Genomic DNA, 22,782 nt, shown 5'->3' with positions numbered 1-22,782 from the left:
TTTAATGGCACAAACAACAATCTTTAGACAATGTTATTTTACAGTTTAACAAGAAAATATTCAAGCCCCAAGTAAGAGAGGCAGGGAGTTTGTGGTGCTGACAGAAAGTCAGGCATTAGTGGCAATTATGTCAATGCCACTTATTCTGGCTCAGAAAATAAACAAATAAAAAAATAAACTGCCTCTTCCACAGTACAATACAAACTGAATTCATCATAGTGTGGATAAAGATTCAAAATCACCACAATTTCAAACAAATCTATTATCAAAACAATCCTGAAACTGCAGTTTCTGGTCCTTAGACGTCCAGCACCAGCAAGCAGTCAAATAGCAGCATGTACAACAGGAATCATGTAAAGAAATACACTGTCCATAAAAGGAATCCATAATGAATCCAAAAGTATCACTTATTTTCCAACAAACAGCGTTGCTGGTACTTTCCCCCATATGAATGACAGCAGTCATCCACAGACAGGCACGTTTCCAAAATATACACATTTCGCTAATTCTGTTATTAAACACTTTGTTTTTAATTCTAGGAGTCTATCATATAATCTATCAACAGTATCTTTCACCGTTTACCTGCTTATCACTGTTCAAATAAATGCTTTCACAGACAATCTGTGACCATGTTCCATCCAGTCAATTGTCCAGTTCGATATCAGCAGCAGGAAAGATGCAGAGTATCCTCTGGATACTTGGGAGTGAGCTCTATCATTACTACAAGGACTCTTCATCAGAAACACTGTCTGCATTTGCCTTTGTCAGGAGCTCGAGCTCCTCACTGTCCTGCAACACAAAAAAGAGACAAGGCATCAGAATGAATGAACAAGTGATCAAATCCAGTGGACAAATCTGCAGACATTGAGGCACTGTGCACATCTTTTTTCTGTCTTCAGAAAGTGGAGGGCAGTATTTACTCCCCGAAAAACACCGGGGAAGTACCGTGCATTTTAAAGCCACGGCTGCCAATGGAGAGGGTATTTTTGTTAGTGCTCTAGCAAAGAAACAAACACCTGAAACCTGGCATTTCACCTGATTTACAGGGTTTCTTCAATACAGAACAGGACGCTGGGGATGAAAAGAATTCCAGGATAGTATCCCCACAGACTACTGTATTGTTAAATAGCTTCTTCCATCAAAAAACACTTGACTACTAAAGGAATTCTATGAAGTAAGGCTCCAGCATGAGCCTGGATGCTATTTTCATAGCTGGGAATCAGGTTTCCTCTTGCACTCAAGAAATGACATTACAGAGAAACAAGAGCCAAGTTTCCTGCAGAGCACTTGGTATGTGGGCGGGAGTAGAGGAAGTGGATATACATCGGGGTTAGGTGAGCGAAGTTGTGTGAGGAAAAGGAGTGTGTGGGCTTGTGTGCGTGACTACTGAGGATTTGTGGTTTGTCTCCTACCCCTCTTGACCTCTCAAACACCTCCCCGTTGATGACCCGTAGTTTCTCCCGCTGCAGGCTATATTCCAGGTCCTTGGGCCAGCTGGCATTGTAGATAAAGATGGCCAGCAGGACCGTGGGTGCCTGGAGGAAGAAGTCCAGCGAAGGGTGGAAGTCAAAGAGGAAGAGGGAGAGGCCTGTGACCAGAACAGTAGTGAACTGGCCAGTCAGCACATGGAACATGTTGTCTCTGAATTTTAAGATGAAGGCCACGGATAAGCCCAGGGCAGCTAGGGAGAACACAGAAGATTATGAGTTCTTCAAATGCATACTAGAGATAGATAAATGAACTAGTCCAGTTAATAACAAATTACACCCAGCAGCTGGATTAGTGTAACTTAGCACTGATGCCAGAAGCAGGACCAAATACCCACCAGGCTCTGTTCAAAGGCATAAAACAACTCAAGTACCAGCAGCTTACAAGATCACAAGTTAAGATGATTTTGTCTGTAGACGACAGAAATTGTACAAAGTAGTGGTTTTGCATGCTACAGTCTTTTGGAGCCCCCACCCCAACCCCTCCTCTATTTACGCCAGCTTTCATCTGATTGGCTGCCCCTACATCTGAGCTTCTACAAACAGAACCAGGTGCTGCACCACTTCCTCTGCTTATCAATTTGACAGACTTCCTTCAACCCAGCCATGCCTTCCAGCTCATCCTGGAGGACACAGTATTCCCCAAGCCCGCTGAGACCTCCTCCCAGTAGGACATGGCCAAAAACACCTCACCTACCTAGGAGTCCAGGAGGAATCCTGGTTAGATGCCCCGAGTACCTCAACTGTCTTCTTTTGATGAACATATTTTCTCTTCCTCAAGCAACTTATATAATCCACATGGACATGTTTGCATATAATTCAAAGCAGCAAACTAATTAAATTAAATTAAATTAAATTAAATTAAATTAGAGTGGACATCTCCAGCAACAGAAATGACAGTAGGAGATCTCAGTTCAATAAACATCACACTTATGCCTGCTTGATATTCATCTTCCAGTCATATGCTGTATAAAACAGTATTCAAATGTCCCTCTGATGTGAGAATGATGCACTACAGTGCTGACTGAAGTTATCAATCTTGTGATAGGCAGAAACACCAAAAGTTAAAAATGGAACAGTCAGGTCACTAAACTGCTGAGACTGGAGTGGGGCTGGTGGAAACTGCGGCAGACCAGGGCACTGAAACATAGACAGACAGTTCTTTTGCAATGAAAAACATAAACACCCATGCTCCCGGTAGGTTTCCGCTGTGTCAGCTGTTTACATTATAGGTGCTTATGCAGTAACCATGGTAACCACGGACTCTGAGCGGCTGGATCGACGGAGGTCAGACAACAATTTTACATATATGATCTTCAAACAGGACACAGCCATTATCCGTCCTGGCCTCATATCAAATGTGAACGCAGACTGAGTCTATGTTTGACGTTTGCTTTATATCTAATCTTCCTCTCAAACATTTAAACAGCAGCGAGTCTGCAGCTGAGGGAACACAAACTCAAATTCTCGGATTGAACAGGTTTGCTCGTTTCTTGCGTGTATTCATTTGGTGATTTATTAAATGTGTAACTGTTATTCTAATCTGCTGCTGAGTCTCGTACGCTGATGAAAATGCAGAAAACTTAAAATAATAGAAAACAATAGAAAGAAAAATATTCTTGTAACAGTGCACATTTAGTGCATTTAGTACAATTGGCTTCAGTTGAGGTATTATTTCAGCTTTTCTAATGCTAATCAGCTGCTCCCGTTTGTAAACCCGCTTGTTCCCATGATTACGCATCTTAACTCATCATCATTATTAAAATATGTATTACTTTTATGTATTAGTGATCTATTTGTTGTAATCATCTATCCTTGCAGTTGTTTATTACACAAAATAAGTTATATTATCACTTCTGGCCACATAGCACTGATATTCACTGCACATGCCCATATTAACTTTTTCCAGCCAGGTGTTTTCCTTTTCCCATTCTTCCCTTTCTCTGAGGGGAACAAACATTGCTGCTCTAATGCTGGGCTTACACTGTGCAGTTTTAGGCCCATTTTGAGCCGTTTTTTAAGTGATCGAACCGATTTTGGCCTTCATCGTGCATCGTGTAGTATACGTGGGGTAACGAGAAGTGATTAACACCTCACGACCAGCTCCCGACCATCAATCGCTCGTGAGGGTGTCACCGTAGCTATTCACACTGCTCACGCGCAAACACGTAAACGTCGGTGAAAAAAATGGAGCAGCACGGCTGTGCAGCGTGTGATCTGGACACAAGCGATGGAGGCACAACTTGTAGAACTTTGGAAACCTCATCCGAGCCTTTTTGATGTGGCATCACAAAATTATCATGACCACAACAACCGTGAAAATAGTTGGATTTACATTGCTGCTCAATCACAGCTGCCTGATCATGTTTTTCATTAGCAATTTAGCAAAGTTGATGGTGGTGGTGTGTCTGTGTGAGTGAAAGACAGAGAGGGAGAGCGAGCGACAGATTTTCTGTTATAACCTTCATGTTATGGAGGCACAGTGTGAGCACTCAGGTCGCATCAGAGCATCGGGCGGTATAGTGTGAGACTCTGCATCGTGACCTACCAACTTCTAACCCCTGCGAGTCAATCGTGCAGTTTGAGCAGGAGCTGAATAACGTGACTGAAGAAATCGCACAGTGTCTGCCCAGCTTTAGGTGTACTGTCGTCCGAGACTTGCACCGCAGTGTCGGCGTTTGTTTCCCTGTTGGCCATGCTTCTTGTTGTGGTCATCTGTTGTCTTCCGGTATTTTCTCCGTAAGCGACCTTTCCTCGACCAATGAGATAAGCGGTAATCTGAATTGTCATACTCGAATTGTCATAAGTGTGCTGTCAGCTCATTGGTCACAAAGCAGGAGAGGGGCTGGGAATTATGTTTTCAAACAAAGCGTTAATTCCATTAAAAGTTATAGACTACTTTTGATTATCACTGTATTACGGGACAAAGTGCGTCCCTTATTAGCTCAATACGGGACGTGTGCTTTTGTTTCTAAATACGGGACGATTCCGTTTTTTAAGGGACGGTTGGCAACCCTAGCTACTATCCAGGATAGATGCCTTCGTTTGGTAATATCCGATACACAAGCTGCCTCATGTTGCTTCCAGGTTGGGAAAGAATGAAAAGATAAACCACTTTCAAGCTTATTCTCTTGCCGGTCGTGCGATCGAACATTGCAGCCGACCACACAGCAAATAGGAACCATGGCTGTTGTGTGTGCCTTCGCTCCGCTCTTGTGGGGGGGGGCTTTTTTCGCTTGCGCTTTATTTTGACCACGAAAATGGCGCATCAGGCCAAAATCCTTTCCACGCCCACCCCGTTACATCACGCTCCAAAGCCCTATGGTAACTAATGTTATAAAAATGCTCCGCCTCTAATGAGCATTTGAGCAGCCAATCAGAATCATCTATGTCATGTGATCATGAGTACGGCAGCGGATATTTCTGGTGAGAGTTTCGAAGCACCATGTAGAGCTGGGCGATATGAGATTTTTTCATATCACGATATGTTTTTTTCATTTCAGGCGATAACGATATCTATCACGATATAAGCCAAATAACTATATTTGTAAGATTTAAATGTGCCGTTGCTCACAAGTAAAATGTGAAATAATCAGCAGCTTGTTTTTATTTAAATATTTATTTCCCATAATAAGTTCAACAGGGTAGATGTACTTAAGGAACATGAGACTTTTTCAGATAAATAAAGGCAAATATTGCAAACTACACAAAAGGCAGCCGCTAAAGCGTTTAAGTTTCAAAATAGAACAAACGAAACAGACTAAATTGTCAATTCCACTTAGAAACAAAATATTAATTCTAAAAATAAATCTTAGTTTGTTTTACAGAAGAACAGACAAAACTGACTAACTTTTGTCAATATCAAATAAACTGAGAACTAAAAGGAAATTCTCAATCTCTCCTTGTTGTATAGCTTAGCTTTTCAAACAGTTGTAACAGTTACTTTAGTCTGACAAAAGCCGAATGATGAATTAGCGCTTCCAGTCAGAGACTGAGGCTACGTCCACGGGTACACGGGTATTTTTGAAAACGGAGATTTTCCGTTTTCGTTTAAAAAAATAATCCCGTCCACACATAAAGGCAGAAATGAAGGAAAACGCTGCTATGAACATGCCAAAGCAGCAGGTGGCGCTACATTCCTAACCGTGCAGAAATGTTGGCCAATCAGAAGTCTAGAAGCCTCGGTGGGAAAAAAGTAAACAAAGCTGGGGCATAGAAGCAGAACCGAGTCGTATGTGTGGAGGGACAGTAACTGTGTGTATATGTAAGCATTTAAACACTGCAGAGAGTAGAATTAACAGTAACAGTATTGTAGAAATTCATTTCACCGAAACAATAACGTGGCGCACAGTGTGACGCATGCACCAGTTTATTGTATTTCCAGACTTGCTTTCGGCACAATTTACAGTGCACGCTACTCTGTTTTTTGTCAGACTTGAAATAGCCGAAATACCTTCACACTACGGAACTTCTATGGCTCTTCCGTTCAACAATCTCTCCGGCATTGGAACCATCATCTGTTTTCTCTTCGGTCACGCTCGGTTGATTTTTCTAGTCGGCACACTCATTTCCTCCATTACACGCTGGCTCCATTACCCGCTGGCTGCTTCCCAAACAAACACACGTGCGGCTTGGCACTTGTGCTGTACCTAACAAGCCACGCAACGTGATGCTGCGGCTGTGATTGGTTCGGCTCTGCGCTACTTAATTTGGATTGGCTGACCTTTTTTTTTTTTAAGAGGACAAGAGCGGTGAGGTCTATCGCGATAGCTTAATTTCTCTATCGAGTAAAAGTTATATCGCGATACATATCGTTATCGTTCTATCGCCCAGCTCTAGCACCATGGATGACGAATTTGAAGGTACCAGCTCTCAGGTATGAAGCTAACCTTCAAAAGTTACATGAATACAAACAGGTACCTTGTCGGGTTTTTTTTCGTTTGTTTGTTTTTGTGTTTTTGGTTGTTGTTTCTTTTGCTTTTTTTTGTTGTTTTTTAACCCTGTCCTGTCTGGCAGGTATTGCAATCAGACTTGTGATCTGAATGCATAGTCATTGTGTTCTTAGTGAATTTGAATTAACACAATAACCTCTGCGGTTGACAGACGTGCCCGAAATCACATGACCAATTTAAGGCGTCAGAACAAAAAGATGGAGCGACCCAGGCTTATGGCGTTATTTTTGTGCCAGTTTTCTGAGCGCACGAAAAAAAGGTTTGCAAGTGCAAATGTTGCATTTTGAGGGGAAATTTATTTTGAATGAAGAAAAGCTGAATTTGAGTGAACAAAATTCATTCATGCGTGCAAAAAATGTATTTCAGTGTTTGCTATTATCCATACACACAACAGCAGCCCCTCTCCCTCGGTTTTTCCATTTGCGCTCGCTCGCAATGTGTTGCTGGCGCTCTCAACATTTCTGCCTGTGCGCGCTCAACTCTTTCTCTACACCGTTATATTTGTGCCACAAAAACAGCCAATCACAGACTTGGATGCAAAAAAATCTGATTGGCTGTTCTGGTCTCCAATCAGCTCGAAGTGACGAAATGCAATATCCCAGAATCCATTTCAGTTAAAACTCAAACGAGGCAGTGGCGGAGGACCACAGAGTGGCAGAGTTTGAAATATTACTCTTTCTGGGTCACAAAATAAACTTTTAAGATATTTTCATGCGAGAATTGTGCTGTGTAAACTTCAAATATCTGCTTGATTCATCAAGACATCACATATTTCCATAAGTGCTCTAAAGTTTTTTAAGAAGATAGAGAAAGAGTTGAGCGCCCCCCCCCCTCTTTCTTAAATAGATAACTATCATATCTGACATCATATCTCACAGTACAATAATATTGAATGGGTTGCATTGTTGTACCTTGTCATGTTTCTCAGGTCTTTGTCTGAATTTCTTATGAACATTACTTGTCATGTTCTTATGTTGTTGCTAAGGATTGTCTTATTGCACTGGAGTCACACTGGGTTAAATTTTTACACTTGGGTTTTAAGGGGTATTTATTATTTTCTTCATTATTGTATTTATGGGTTGTATGGAAGCCCCAAACACAATTTCATTGTTCCTGACAATGACAATAAATACTTAAATCTAAAAAAAAAAATAAAAAAAAAATCTAATCCTCATACTCAATACTCAAAGCTTCATAGAACTGAAACAAACATTTATTTTTAGGTCCATTCTGCTGCTGATACATACTTTAGGTTTCTGAATATTAAACTTGTTGCTGCCTTTCACAGTGTTTAACTTGAAGACCCTGAGTACTTTCTCCCACAAATTATTATAAAATTATTTTAACATTACCTAATAAGACTGATTCAGGACAGACGGTTAGTTATTGTAAACTTTTCTAGCAGTCAACCACAAACAGGGAACAGGCTGTCTATTCTCTCCATCTGTCAGCTGCTGCTGGCTCTTCCTCCTCCTCCTCTACAAGTGTAACTTATAAATACATGTTCAGACTTTTATTACACAATCAGAGAGAGAGAGTGCAGGACAGACAGACAGGTGACAGTCTCAGGTGTATACACTGCTACAAAACAGCACCAGAGAAGGAGGATTTAGTGTTTGTGTTATTACGAGTGCTAAACAAGAAGAGTTCCCAGATGGTACAGTGGACACATGTGTGACTCCTGTGATTAAAGCATCTTTCTTTCAGCTTAACGAGTGAACCGTCAGCTCGTTCAAACACACGTTAAAGTCCGTTTGGCTCGACACCACCGAACAGAGGCAGCAATATAACATAGCTAACATTAACAGTGCAGTGAATCCTGCTTGTGCCGTGATATTCAGGACTGCAAACCGAGCAGCATCACTGACTTTCAGCTTGTTGTGTTTGTGGATATACGACTGATTTTTAATTATCTATCAAATCATCACATTCTCTGTAAGATTAAGGTCAACTATATATATATTTAGAAGTAGAAGCTTTAAAACCAAGTTAACGCTGAAAGTACAAACATCACTAATGTCACACAACTTTGCCGACATGCGGCCAACACTAATGTTTCAATGTTCTTCATTATAAAACATTCGCACATAAATAAGTGACATAATATTCAGTACTTACTTTTGACAGTTTACTCTTCAGCTGCTGCCTTCTGCCGTATTATGCGGCAAAATTATCCACACCCATGGCCGCGCTATGAATTGCGGGATATATGGGACCACGAAGCGTGCACCGGACCACGCTTGATATTTGGGGAAATCGACGGCGCATTTGGAGTACACTTCGAGTTGGGACAGTCGTCACGTGGCGGTGACGTAATCACACTCAAAATGCGTACTTCAAGCGTGCGGTCTCTGAATTGGGACACAGCCCCAGTCTCCATTTCAACTTGTGTTGAAAGTGCGGACTTCAAATGATATTCTCTTAATTGTGTTAATAGGTCACGTAAAACCAGAGTTATGATTCGAAACAGTACAAACGGTGTTTTCTGAGGACAGCGCTACCAAACACTCTCCGTTGGCGACCAAAATTTTAAAAACAAAATTAAAAAAAAAAAAAAGGATGCATGTCTGCCATTACCTGCCAAAACCGGAAGTAACATAATATTTCGTGGGAAACGTAGTTTTTCCCCTCAGGGCCTTGATGAACCTATACTGGTGGTTTTAAGTTATGTCTGACATATGTCTGTGCAGTTTCTGGGATGCTTAGACCTCAAAATGCACTGTTGGAAATTATTTTATTTTCTATGTTTTGTTTTGTTACGTTTCTTAAAACAGATGGTGATCTTTTCTAAAAGCGATAGGACAGGTGTGGAGGAGAGTGAAGCAAGAGAATGGGTTCCTAAGGTGGGCAAGAAAAATCCAGCAAAGTTTCTTCTCCTGTAGTTAATGATGTAAATATGTTGTTTCCACACATCCATGGAAAATGAGCAAAATATATATTTTTCTGCTCTAATAACAGTCTGTGAGCTCATCTGAAGATGATGGGACAGATGACTGGAAACCCACACAGGATGAATCTGAAGGCTATTCAGAAGAGGAGGAAGAACAAGAACGTAAAAGGATTCCTAAGGTAGCCATGAAAAACAAAACTGGGTGTCCTATGCCACAAAGAGATGTGAAATTCATCCTCAGTTTCACTGCTTCCACAATCTATCCATCAAAAATGAGCCAAACATATTGTTGTCTTCTCTTAAAACAGATGGTGGCAGCATCTGAAGAGGATGGGACAGATGACAGCAGACCCACACAGGATGAATCTAAAGATGATTCAAAGGATGAAGCAGAACATTTGGGACAAATGATTCACAAAGTGGCCATGGAAAAGGTAAAATTTGTTCTCAGTTTCAATGCATTCAACAAAATATGTCTTTGTATTCTTCTGCGTCAGATGGTCAGCTCATATGAAATATGCAAGGAGTAAAGGTATTGAAGGTACATGAGTTTAAATACCTGGAGTCAAGCATCCAAAGCAACAAGCAGTGCAAAAGGCCAGGCAGGGGATGGCAGGGCTCAAGATGCTAAGATTTTGTTTGGGAGTGACCAGAATGGAGAAGATTAGAAATGAGTGCATCAGAGAGACAGCTCATGTTGAGCGGTTTGGAGACAAAGTTAGAGAGGCAAAGCTGACATGATTTGGACATATGTAGAAGAGGCATAGTGAATATATTGTTCCATATGGAGCTGCCAGGCAGGAGGGAAAGAGCAAGCCCTTAGAGGGAGTTCAAGGATATAGTGATGGAGGATATAGATAGGGTTGGTATGAACGAGGAGGCGGCTATGGATAGAATAAGATGGAGGCAGATGATCCACTGTAGTGACCCCTAAAGGGAGGAGCCAGAAGAAGGAGAAGAACTTAGCTCATTTGAAGAGGATGGAACAGATGATGGGAAACCTCCACCAGATAAATTCAAAGACAATTGAGAAAAGATGAGTTTAAGGAAGAGGTGAGTTAGCTCCAGTCCATTTTAGTGAGGTCATGAGGAGGAGTAGTAGTGGGTTTCGTACACAAGATTAATTCAAAGACAGTATATATATGTTCAAAGAAATATAAAGGTCAAATCAAAAAGTAGTCAGAATTACTAACAGTACTGCAGATAATTTATTTTCATTGGCATTTGTAAATATTAAGTAAGAGTAAGACAAAAAATAAAACTTTTTTAGTAGTTGTATGCGTCTTCTTTTTGTGTACAGGGGGCGTTCGTGAGCAGTGAGTTGCCACAGAGGACAGAGGAACGGCAACAGGTTGCTGTCGCCTCAAAGACTCAAAGGCATCACTATGTCAGAAATGGACACAAGTGTCCCATATGTGGACATGTATATACTGATATTGTTCAGCACCTAAGAGTCACAGAGCAGGTTGTAAATAAAACTGAGCTGACTCTTTTGAGCCAATTTTCTCATCGGCAGTAAGTGTCTTAATAAATTCTGAAAGATAAATTTATATTTACTGTCCCTACACATTTGTTCTAAGCACTGCATTTATTTGATACAGTGGTTTTTAACCTGGGTTCGATCGAACCCTAGGGGTTCGGTGAGTCGGTCTCAGGGGTTCGGCGGAGCCTCCGCCATGACATGCATGGCTCATTTTGTGCACCAGTAAAAAAATCACATTTTATTTTTCACTAAAGAGGGGTTCAGTGAATGCGCATATGAAGCTGGTGGGGTTCGGTACCTCCAACAAGGTTAAGAACCACTGATTTGATACAATTATCTTACACATCCAATTTCTATTTCCTCCTACTCAGAATTTTTTTTTACTATTTTTACAGCTTTTCTACAAATCTGGACTGTCCAGTCCGCTTATGTCAGTCAAAACATCTTAATCGGCTTGACAAGCACCTGGAAAAGGTCCACAAATTACAGGTATGTTATTGACTTTGTGGTGTTTCTGTGTGGTTTTTGTGTGTTGGTGAGGCAGCCTTGATCTCTGGAATCAGATGTTTATGTTAAAGGGACTTACATTTAGCACCTTGCATTTTACATATTTGTTACTCTGGTGAAATGAAAGTCTTCCAGTTTCTATAGAAGAATACGGTGGTTCTTTCTTTGTCCGTATGCTGCATTTATATAATGTTCCTCGAGCTCTAGAAAGCATGTTGTGTGCATAGATAAAAACATGAAGGATGCCCAAATAAGTAAAATACTGACAGTTTTGATATATGGTTACTAGGGGTGCAATGATACACAAAATTCACGGTTCGGTTCGATACTTTGGTGTCACGGTTCGATATTTTTTCGATACAAAAAAAATGTTCATGCCTTTTTAATTTGTCATTTATTAAAATTATAAAGTTTTACAGTTTTTAGATTTTATGTTGCTGAAACAAAAAAGTAATAAAAAAAAACATATCTCAGGGCTCGCAAAATTTCAAAATCCCTGGTAGCCCTTTGGGCAGGGACTCTTCAGTTTTTGGTAGCCCAAAAGAAAATTTAAGTAGCCTGAATAAAAAAGAGAGCAATTTTTGATTTATGTTTTGTTTCCTGTTTTGTTTCCTTTACAATATTATACATTAAAGTATAATATTGTATAATTATATAATATTAACTTCTTTTCTTGTGCGTGTTTTTTATTTTGACAGCGAATGCGCACCTGCGGACCACTTATGTGCAGCCCTGGTTATTTAGCTCATCATATTGCAGCCACAGAAATTCTTTTGTCCATGAAACCATAAAGCTGCACTTTCTTTTTGCCTTATAGTCTGATTTGTCATAACTTTTCCGTTTTGTGGTAAGCTTTTCTTTGGCTGTCACTTCTTCACCCTGACCTGTCTTATTTGGCTCAGCAGAACTAAACAATACAATATGCTTCTTCTGGGCTATATTCTCAGCAGCATATTAAACATATTAGGTCCCCATAAGGAGAATCATGTGCTAACGGCTGTCTAAATGACTCGGGTAAAGTTTGTAGCATGCATGCTTGCTGTTTTTGTCTGCTTCCACTTGTCTTTTGCGCTAGGATGATGTTGGAGTAAATGTGCAGTCATATTCGTTGTGTTCCCACTAGTGCTGTCAGCGTTAATCTTGTTGAAATGACCTTAACGCCACAACACGGCAAATCTCCGTTAACGAGCTACCGCGGATCGCCCCGTGCCTGGGGCTGGACAGCCAACACGTTAACGAGCTAACTGCGCTAACACACTAGTTCCCACCCCATGTAATTGAGCATTGTGTGGCACATCCAACATACTGTTTTACTTTAGTCCATGACGCGCTTACCTTTAGGGTCATACTTCACATGAAGACCAAAATAGTTCCAAACACCAGATCTGAATGAGGGTGGGGGAGGTTCAATTTGCCATGGTGCAAGGAGAGCTTAACTTCTATCTGGCTAGCTTGCCCTGCGCTCAGTGAATCTGCATTCGACTACTCTGCCTAGGCTGCATTGTCGAGCGCAGATCCACTGAGCGCTTAACACAGACAGCATCGTCAGAAGGAAAGTTGATAAAATAAATTAAAAATTTTATATTGTTCGATACATATGCGTACCGAACCGAAAGCACTGTATCGAACGGTTCAATATCGATATGAGTATCGTTGCACCCCTAATGGTTACACAGAAAACTGTTTCAATTTAACCCTAATCACATCTAATACTAACTTTTTCAGAAACCTATGATTAAACTTTACATGCAAAAGGCCAAGGACAGACACGTTGCTAAAGAACTGGCACTTCTGAGGGCATCAAATCCCACACCACAAATGGTCTCACACATGGATGAAGTGGATGATGCTGTAATTGAGGAGGGCATCTTTAGGGCACTGGAGGAAGGGTCAAAGGTTGCTTCTGCTATAGCCTCTTCCAGCGAGGCTCCCAGTGACCATGCTACACTGATCCACCTGCCTGCTCCTCCCTCTGACAGCGAGGCTCACAGTGACCATGATACACTGATCCACCGGCCTGCTCCTCCCTCTGACAGCAAGGCTCACAGTGACCATGATACACTGATCCACCTGCCTGCTCCTCCCTCTGACAGCGAGGCTCCCAGTGACCATGATACACTGATCCACCGGCCTGCTCCTCCCTCTGACAGCAAGGCTCACAGTGACCATGATACACTGATCCACCTGCCTGCTCCTCCCTCTGACAGCGAGGCTCACAGTGACCATGATACACTGAACCATCGGCCTGCTCCTCCCTCTGACAGCAAGGCTCACAGTGACCATGATACACTGATCCACCGGCCTGCTCCTCCCTCTGACAGCAAGGCTCACAGTGACCATGATACACTGATCCACCTGCCTGCTCCTCCCTCTGACAGCAAGGCTCACAGTGACCATGATACACTGAACCATCGGCCTGCTCCTCCCTCTGACAGCGAGGCTCTGGGTGACTCTACCAGACCAAACCTACAGCCTCCTCTCTCTGCCAGTGACACTCTCAGTGACCACACCATCCCAATTATGCAGCCTCCTTCTATCTCCAGCAGCAAGGTTACTTGTCATTCAACAGTGGTATCCCCTGATGTGTTAATCCCAAGCAGTGCACCTTACTATGCAGCAAAGCAAAGGAGGGGACGTCCTCTCCCGAGGACACCTGCTCCTGGTTGCAAACACTGTCAGATACTGTTCACTGAGCTACAGGTGGTGAAGCAGTTGCTAGAGTGTGAACTTGAAAGGAATCATGAGCTCAAGCAGATACACTCTTCAACCAAGCGTGCAAATGTGAGTATTGTTTATCTTGTATGATTGTACACCTCATTGTGAAACATTCTTTCATTTGCTTTGATAAACAAATCTGCTTAATGATCCTTTTTATTTCAGGTTAAATATAGCAGACGTAAACGGTTTTCACCCAGCAAAAGCCCCTCACTACGGTAAATAATATATCTTATCAAACTTACTACTGTAAAATTTCAAGTTTCATGTTTTATTGTCATGTACAGATAAACATTGTAGCCACAGCTTTACATGAACATATAGAAGTGAGCAGTTATATTAAAGAAGAAAATGTATTTATTAATAATAATAATAAATAACAAAATACTAAAGTATTAATATTAAGAGAATTTGTTTGGAATTTACAGTTGTGCAAAAACTTGTGCAGTAAGGATTTAAATTGGTTTATAGTGACAGTTTGTAGAGTCCAGTAGTTGTAGTGAGTGTGTAATGGTGTGTGCCGAATGTCTGCAGTTCAGAAGTCTGATAGCTTGTGGGTAGAAACTATCCCTGAATGTTCCTGAACCACCTGCCGGTCTGTGGCTGGGGTGGCTGTGATCAGAGAGGATCTGCTGCATCTTCCTCCTGCATGGCTGGCAGTTCAGTCCTGTTGATGCGCTGTGCTTGAGAGAATCTTGCATCGTATGACTGACCATCCTGGGATAGCGATCCCTACTCGATTCATTTATGAAGAGTCAGTTCCTCTAGGCTAGGGGTAGGCAACCTTTCTGATGACGAGTGCCGTCTAAAATTTCCTCAGAAGTCAATGTGCCATATGATTGCATTAGCAAAAAATGTAATAATGCTCTATGTTAACAGTTACACACTATATAGAGCAACTTTATAGAATTATATTATAGTGTGTAAATGTGTGCGTGAATGGGTGGATGACTGGATATGTAAAGCGCTTTGGGGTCCTTAGGGACTAGTAAAGCGCTATATAAATACAGGCCATATTTATTATATTTATTCTCAGATGTTGGCAGCTATCAGTGAATAGTTATCAGCTATTTTGAAACAAAAAAAGACACTTTTTATCCATAACAGCAAATGAACTGTACAACAGAAAATACAAATGCTATTTATGGTGTCCTCACAACAATGATAAGAAAAATAAACTGGGCCAATATGGCATGTTTGTTAATAAAGAGATACACATGCTCACACAGATATGTAGAGACAAATACTGTCAATAAGGCCTCTGCAATGTTTTGAAGACAGTTAAACTTGTCAGGTTGTGATGTCCAGCAGGTGAAAATGCAGCTCCATGACCACGCACAGCTATGGATTCCAGTTAACCAATACAAATGTACTTTGATATGACGTCTGTTCTTGCCTCATCAGTAAGACTGGTGGAAGAATTTAGGGCCCATGCAGAAGGTGTGAACCCTAGCAGAAAAATACGTGACAATGCAAAGCAGCGAGCCACTCATGTCATCCATTTTCTGGAATTCATGGCAGACCCAGCGATTCCAAACGTTGACCTTCTGTTTCTGAGGAACCATGGAAAAGTCCGTGAGTAAGTGTTTAATTTGAAGGATTATTAGTTTCTATATACATGTGTGCATATACAGTTTAACACATGAACTAATTTGTATTTTTGACTTTGGAGTTTTCTAGCACACCTGCAAGCAAAAGGGTTTAAACCAACAACTCAGAGAGCTTATCTCATGGATGCTATTGCTTTCATGAAATATATATTAAACATGTCACCACCACAAGTCAGACTTGGAAAAAAAAGGTTCAACGCCCTTTTGGTCGAACTGAGGGCACGTAACAGAGATGTTGGCCGTGAAGTAGTCGTGCACCAGCTGAATGTGCGGAGATCTAAGTCTAGTACGTATATAATACACATCTATACCTCTACCTACTTTAATGACATGATGTTAATAATAAAGTGTCTAAGGTATTGTGCTTACATTTTTTTTTAGAAAGACTTGTCAAAGCAGAAAAACATGCTTTGTTCATTGATGAGGCTCCCCAGAAGATTGCTGCCGCACTGGGTATGGATCACTGCAATGATCACAATGACACTGAATGTTCATTTTACTTAAGAGGGATTATACAGACTTCAGATCTGGGTTAAGACAAAGCCCCTACAGATCTTTACATCACAGTGACCCACACACTGAAACTGAGCTTATGTCTTTTCTGTCTAATGTCCAGTTTAAATTTAAGAATAATGTGCAGCTTGGTCAATGTAATGCACATGAAGCCAGAGCTAAAACACATCACCATTGCAGTGAAATATGTGCAGCTCTGCCTTAAGATGGAGCCCTGTACATTTTGATCTTGTTATTTCTGGGATGATTGTAAAGATAATTTTCATTATTATGGCTAGAATAAAGTGTAAGAGGTATTTGCACTTACAAAGAATAAGACTTTTACTTTTATTGTTTCATAAAAGGTGTCCACAATTTAAACTTTAATTGCAGGAAATTTAATTAAATAAGAATAAGGAAAATAAAATAATCACAAAACAATAATCAGATTACTTAAACTCTACTTATCTAACTAAGATGCTCTAAGCTAATGCTAAGTGTGTTCTTTTCTTTGGTGAGGAGAGGTTGGAGGAAGGATGTAAATCAAAATCCTTCTAAATTAACCGCCTAACACAGCAACAATGAGCAGACAAAAAGGAATGAATTCACAGGTTGGACAGGTTTTCAACTGTGAACCTCTTCGATCCAATCTTTTGGGCTGCTCATCTTGCAGAAGACAAAAAAGAAAAACACAAAATCTCTTCTTCACCTCACCTGTTCACCCCCCCCCCCCCCCCCCTTCTCCTACTGGACGTCATATCTTCCCACACCTTATCTATCAATGTGTAGCTTTTAAAATTGTGAATGCTTCATTACATTTTCATTGTTATTCTTAACATAGAGCATTCATATTCAATCACTTCATGTTTCATTCAGTTTATGTGATTCTACTTCAGTTAGATTTGTCTTTAGGACATTTTCACAAGAACATCCATTGTAACTTAATCCCTTTCCAATTCGAATGCTTTAAAACTCAGTTAATTACCATTTATTTCTCTAGTTATTTTATGATTTAATGAAAACATACATTTTGTTTGTCAGATATTCTTTGAGATTATTAGCTCCACTGTGTCACATTATACACAACACACAGAAACACACACACCAAGGTCAGACACTCTGTGAGGCCTGTTATTAGAATCACTGTTATTCTACAGGGAGTGCAGAATCATTAGGCAAATGAGTATTTTGTCTACATCATCCTCTTCATGCATGTTGTCTTACTCCAAGCTGTATAGGCTCGAAAGCCTACTACCAATTAAGCATATTAGGTGATGTGCATCTCTGTAATGAGAAGGGGTGTGGTCTAATGACATCAACACCCTATATCAGGTGTACATAATTATTAGGCAACGTCCTTTCCTTTGGCAAAATGGATCAAAAGAAGGACTTGACAGGCTCAGAAAAGTCAAGAATAGTGAGATATCTTGCAGAGGGATGCAGCAGTCTCAAAATTGCAAAGCTTCTGAAGCGTGATCATCGAACAATCAAGCGTTTCATTCAAAATAGTCAACAGGGTTGCAAGAAGCGTGTGGAAAAACCAAGGCACAAAATAACTGCCCATGAACTGAGAAAAGTCAAGCGTGCAGCTGCCAAGATGCCACTTGCCACCAGTTTGGCCATATTTCAGAGCTGCAACATCACTGGAGTGCCCAAAAGCGCAAGGTGTGCAGTACTCAGAGACATGGCCAAGGTAAGAAAGGCTGAAAGACGACCACCACTGAACAAGACACACAAGCTGAAACGTCAAGGCTGGGCCAAGAAATATCTCAAGACTGGTTTTTCTAAGGTTTTATGGACTGATGAAATGAAAGTGAGTCTTGATGGGCCAGATGGATGGGCCCGTGGCTAGATTGGTAAAGGGCAGAGAGCTCCAGTCCGACTCAGACGCCAGCAAGGTGGAGGTGGAGTACTGGTTTGGGCTGGTATCATCAAAGATGAGCTTGAGGGGCCTTTTCGGGTTGAGGATGGAGTCAAGCTCAACTCCCAGTCCTACTGCCAGTTTCTGGAAGACACCTTCTTCAAGCAGTGGTACAGGAAGAAGTCTGCATCCTTCAAGAAAAACATGATTTTCATGCAGGACAATGCTCCATCACACGCGTCCAAGTACTCCACAGCGTGGCTGGCAAGAAAGGGTATAAAAGAAGAAAAACTAATGACATGGCCACCTTGTTCACCTGATCTGAACCCCATTGAGAACCTGTGGTCCATCATCAAATGTGAGATTTACAAGGAGGGAAAACAGTACACCTCTCTGAACAGTGTCTGGGAGGCTGTGGTTGCTGCTGCACGCAATGTTGATGGTGAACAGATCAAAACACTGACAGAATCCATGGATGGCAGGCTTTTGAGTGTCCTTGCAAAGAAAGGTGGCTATGTTGGTCGCTGATTTGTTTTTGTTTTGTTTTTGAATGTCAGAAATGTATATTTGTGAATGTGGAGATGTTATATTGGTGTCACTGGTAAAAATAAATAATTGAAATGGGTATATATTTGTTTTTTGTTAAGTTGCCTAATAATTATGCACAGTAATAGTCACCTGCACACACAGATATCCCCCTAAAATAGCTAAAACTAAAAACTACTTCCAAAAACATTCAGCTTTGATATTAATGAATTTTTTGGGTTCATTGAGAACATGTTTGTTGTTCAATAATAAAATTAGTCCTCAAAAATACAACTTGCCTAATAATTCTGCACTCCCTGTATTCTCAGATTCATTACACTGGTTAACTTACACATTTTCTTTCCTTTGTTTCATTTATTTTCAACATGCCAGAAACTGAGCATAACTAACCCTCAGTAAAACAAGTTACAAGTTATGGTATCTGGAACAGATTTACATTCAATATTTAGAGTTATATTTTGGAGACACACACACACACACACACACACACACACACACACACACACACACACACACACTCAGCCATTATAACAGCCATTTCTACTACTCAAACACATTTGCATTTGTTATCTATATGTAGAGGCGGCAAGGGGCGTGAGACTTTTATCTCTTTCTATCTTCTATCTTAAGACACATTACAGGGTTTTGTAATTGGAAACTGGGTTTTTTGTATGGTTGGTCTGGAAAATTTGTTTGATACTTTGTGGTACTTGCATGGTCCTTGAGACATGGTGCTTGTAAAATCCCTCTATAATCTGCACAAGGGACTGGACATGTAAATGCAGTGTATGTGTTAGCATAGCATATTAATACATGTAGTGTTCTCTTTGTGTTTTTACAGATGACCTCGAGAAGCAACCCCAGAGCAGAACAATATTGAAATTGTTTTTTGGACTGTTGGGCGGATATATTATTGCCATAACTGGTCACCGAAAGGGAGTGATCATCAACATGACTACTGAGGAGGTTGAAATGGCAGAAAAAGCTAAGCAGGGTGCCCGCATCATCCGTGTATGTACTAAAACGATATAAATCTAAGTATACATAGACATTTTTTTATTCAGCTGAATAAAAATGTATTTTCATGTATTAGGTTAAACAGCACAAAACTCAAAGATACCATGGGCAAGCAGCTGTCCCCCTGTACAAGAATGAGTATACCTGGTTGCAGCGTTACAATCATATCAGAGAGTATGTTGAAGGCGGTTCGGAGGCACCGACTTTTTTCCACAGTTCTAGTGGAGGTGTTCTTCATAGACTACCGGTATTTTTCAAGGCAGCCTGGGAGATGATGAATCTGGGGATTGCCCCCACCTTCAACATGCTACGTTCCTCCTGTAGCACTTATGTGAGAAAACTTTTCATTTTTATTTTTTGACACACAATGAAGTAGGTTAAAGTGTCATGGGTTTTATTCATGTGGTTTCTTTTTAAAACATTATTCTTTCAGGCCAAGCGACAGTTGGGACGTAAATCTTACGACAGAGTGGCAACATTTATGTGCCATGATGCCATCACAGCCAAAAGATTTTATCAAGGTTATTTAAATAAGCTAAAGTGAAGTCATATATTTATCTATACACTTACATTTATTCATATTTAGTAATATTGCTTTGCACAGCTGAGGACCCTGCAGAGGACACACTCCAGAGCCGAGCACTGACCACCAATGCAATTGCAACATATGCAGCAAATAAAAGGAAAAGGAGAGAGGACAGAGGATCTGTGCAGGACGAGGACAGTGAAGGATCTGACAAGGAAGAGCAGCAGTCATCAGGAACAGAGGAGCTTTTAGACAGAACGCTCTTCCAGTGTAGCAGTAACAAGGTATGTGTGCCCTGATTCCCTTGGTAAGAGTTTTGATTGGTTGCACTTCTTTCATATATAATCATTTACTCCATCATGAACAAAACATATTTAATTTGTACCATAAACAGATGGTGAGCCCAGGTCAGGGTGAGGTTGCCTGTAGTGCCGGAGCCACAATAAGAGAAACTAAACAGGATTTGAAAAAGGGGGTGGAGCATCTACAAAAAGTGACATACCAGTTGCGCAAGAGAAAAGTATGTAATGTATGTTCTTGTGCTTGTTTTTAGTGTTTTCACTGATTACTAATCTTTTACCTTTTTACTTTTACTTTTCTAAAATCAGATGGTGGTCTTTTACAAAAATGATAGGACAGATGTGGGGAAACTCACACAAGAAGACAATCCAGAAGAGGAGGAGGAGGATGAAGCGAGGGAATGGGTTCCTAAGGTGGGCAGGAAAAATCCAGCAGAGTTTCTTCTCCTGCAGTTAAAGATGTAAGTGTTTTGTTTCCACACATCCATGAAAAATGAGTAAAATATATATTTTTCTGTTCTAATAACAGTCTGTGAGCTCATCTGAAGATGATGGGACAGATGACTGGAAACCCACACAGGATGAATCTGAAGGCTATTCAGAAGAGGAGGAAGAACAAGAACGTAAAAGGATTCCTAAGGTAGCCATGAAAAACAAAACTGGGTGTCCTGTGCCACAAAGAGATGTGAAATTCATCCTCAGTTTCAGTGCTTCCACAATCAATCCATCAAAAATGACCAAACATATTGTTGTCTTCTCTGAAAACAGATGGTGGCAGCATCTGAAGAGGATGGGACACATGATAGCAGACCCACACAAGATGAATCTAAAGATGATTCAAAGGATGAAGCAGAACATTTGGGACAAATGATTCACAAAGTGGCCATGGAAAAGGTAAAATTTGTCCTCTGTTTCAGTGCATTCAACAAAATATGTCTTTGTATTCTTCTGCGTCAGATGGTCAGCTCATATGAAATATGCAAGGAGTAAAGGTATTGAAGGTACATGAGTTTAAATACCTGGAGTCAAGCATCCAAAGCAACAAGCAGTGCAAAAGGCCAGGCAGGGGATGGCAGGGCTCAAGATGCTAAGATTTTGTTTGGGAGTGACCAGAATGGAGAAGATTAGAAATGAGTGCATCAGAGAGACAGCTCATGTTGAGCGGTTTGGAGACAAAGTTAGAGAGGCAAAGCTGACATGATTTGGACATATGTAGAAGAGGCATAGTGAATATATTGTTCCATATGGAGTTGCCAGGCAGGAGGGAAAGAGCAAGCCCTTAGAGGGAGTTCAAGGATATAGTGATGGAGGATATAGATAGGGTTGGTATGAACGAGGAGGCGGCTATGGATAGAATAAGATGGAGGCAGATGATCCACTGTAGTGACCCCTAAAGGGAGGAGCCAGAAGAAGAAGAAGAACTCAGCTTATTCGAAGAGGATGGAACATGATGGGAAACCTCCACCAGATAAATTCAAAGACAATTCAGAAAAGATGTGTTTGAGGAAGAGGTGAGTTAGCTGCAGTCCATTTTAGTGAGGTCATGAGGAGGAGTAGAAAGCTGCAGTAAATCTAATGATCGTGCTCGTGTATGTATAATACCAGCAGTGAGTTCTGAGGACTTGGACGGTCCAAAAACTATTTGCTAACAAATCAGCACAGGCACTTATAGTGGTGCACTATTACAAAATGCTTTTACTCACAAATAGGGGGCTAAAGTTCATTCCTTGCAGTTTGATTTGTTTCTAAAACAATCAATACCAACATGAAACTGGTTTATAATTTTTTTCTTGTTCTTGCATTTCTTTTTTTTTTTTTTTTATTAAAGTTTTTGCATCGACTTTTACAAAAGATAAATTGAACAATATGCCGTTTTCTTTTTAAAGAACATAAAGCAATATAAAACATACATTCCCACCTCATGATTATAGCAGTACCAGTGGGTGTACAAACAGAAAAAGGAAAAAGTCCAATCTAATAATACTAGTAACAAACCCAAGGGTACAAGACAACAGTTCCTGAGTGTACAAAGGAGATGTGGAGAGTATCCAGAACCCACACCCCCACACAGACACATAAAAACCAAAACACACAAAAAAAAAAAAAAAAAAAAAAAAAAAACCACAGATGATAAGTGGTCAGCTTAGTGATAGGGATAAGTCAATTCTGTTAGAGAAAACAAAATATGTATAAAGTAGTTAAATAAATACTAGGGCGCAGGCACAATAGAATCCATATACTTAAACTTAGGCCTCTTACTTAAACATAAGATAAGAAAAAAATAAAATATGATAGAGTCTGAGCTGGCTAATTGGGAGCATTGCGAGACCGCAAAGTCTGAACATGGTCAAAAAAGGGTTGCCAGGTCTTAAAAAATTTGGCCGTAGACCCGCGTAG

The 22,782-nt window shown here is 40.6% G+C and overlaps 1 protein-coding gene across 1 annotated transcript in view; it reads right to left on the bottom strand.

Annotated features, from left to right (window-relative positions):
• LOC146547984 (ATP-binding cassette sub-family B member 6-like) overlaps positions 1-2,163 on the bottom strand; it is a 9,925-nt gene extending 7,762 nt beyond the window's left edge. Inside the window, exons 1-3 of the mRNA XM_085265017.1 lie at positions 2,088-2,163; positions 1,413-1,681; positions 786-789 (exon numbers count right to left, since the gene is read on the bottom strand). Coding sequence (XP_085121143.1) covers positions 786-789; positions 1,413-1,681; positions 2,088-2,163 — 349 coding nt within the window. The remainder of the gene's footprint in view (positions 1-785; positions 790-1,412; positions 1,682-2,087) is intronic.
• Between the last annotated feature and the right edge of the window lie 20,619 nt (positions 2,164-22,782).

Source organism: Mchenga conophoros, linkage group LG23 (assembly GCF_057382185.1).
Source record: "Mchenga conophoros isolate Kocher_MC1m ecotype Shallow Benthic linkage group LG23, M_conophoros_male_GT1.1, whole genome shotgun sequence".
NCBI lineage: Eukaryota > Metazoa > Chordata > Actinopteri > Cichliformes > Cichlidae > Mchenga > Mchenga conophoros.
This window is presented reverse-complemented; position numbering and strand designations above follow the sequence as displayed.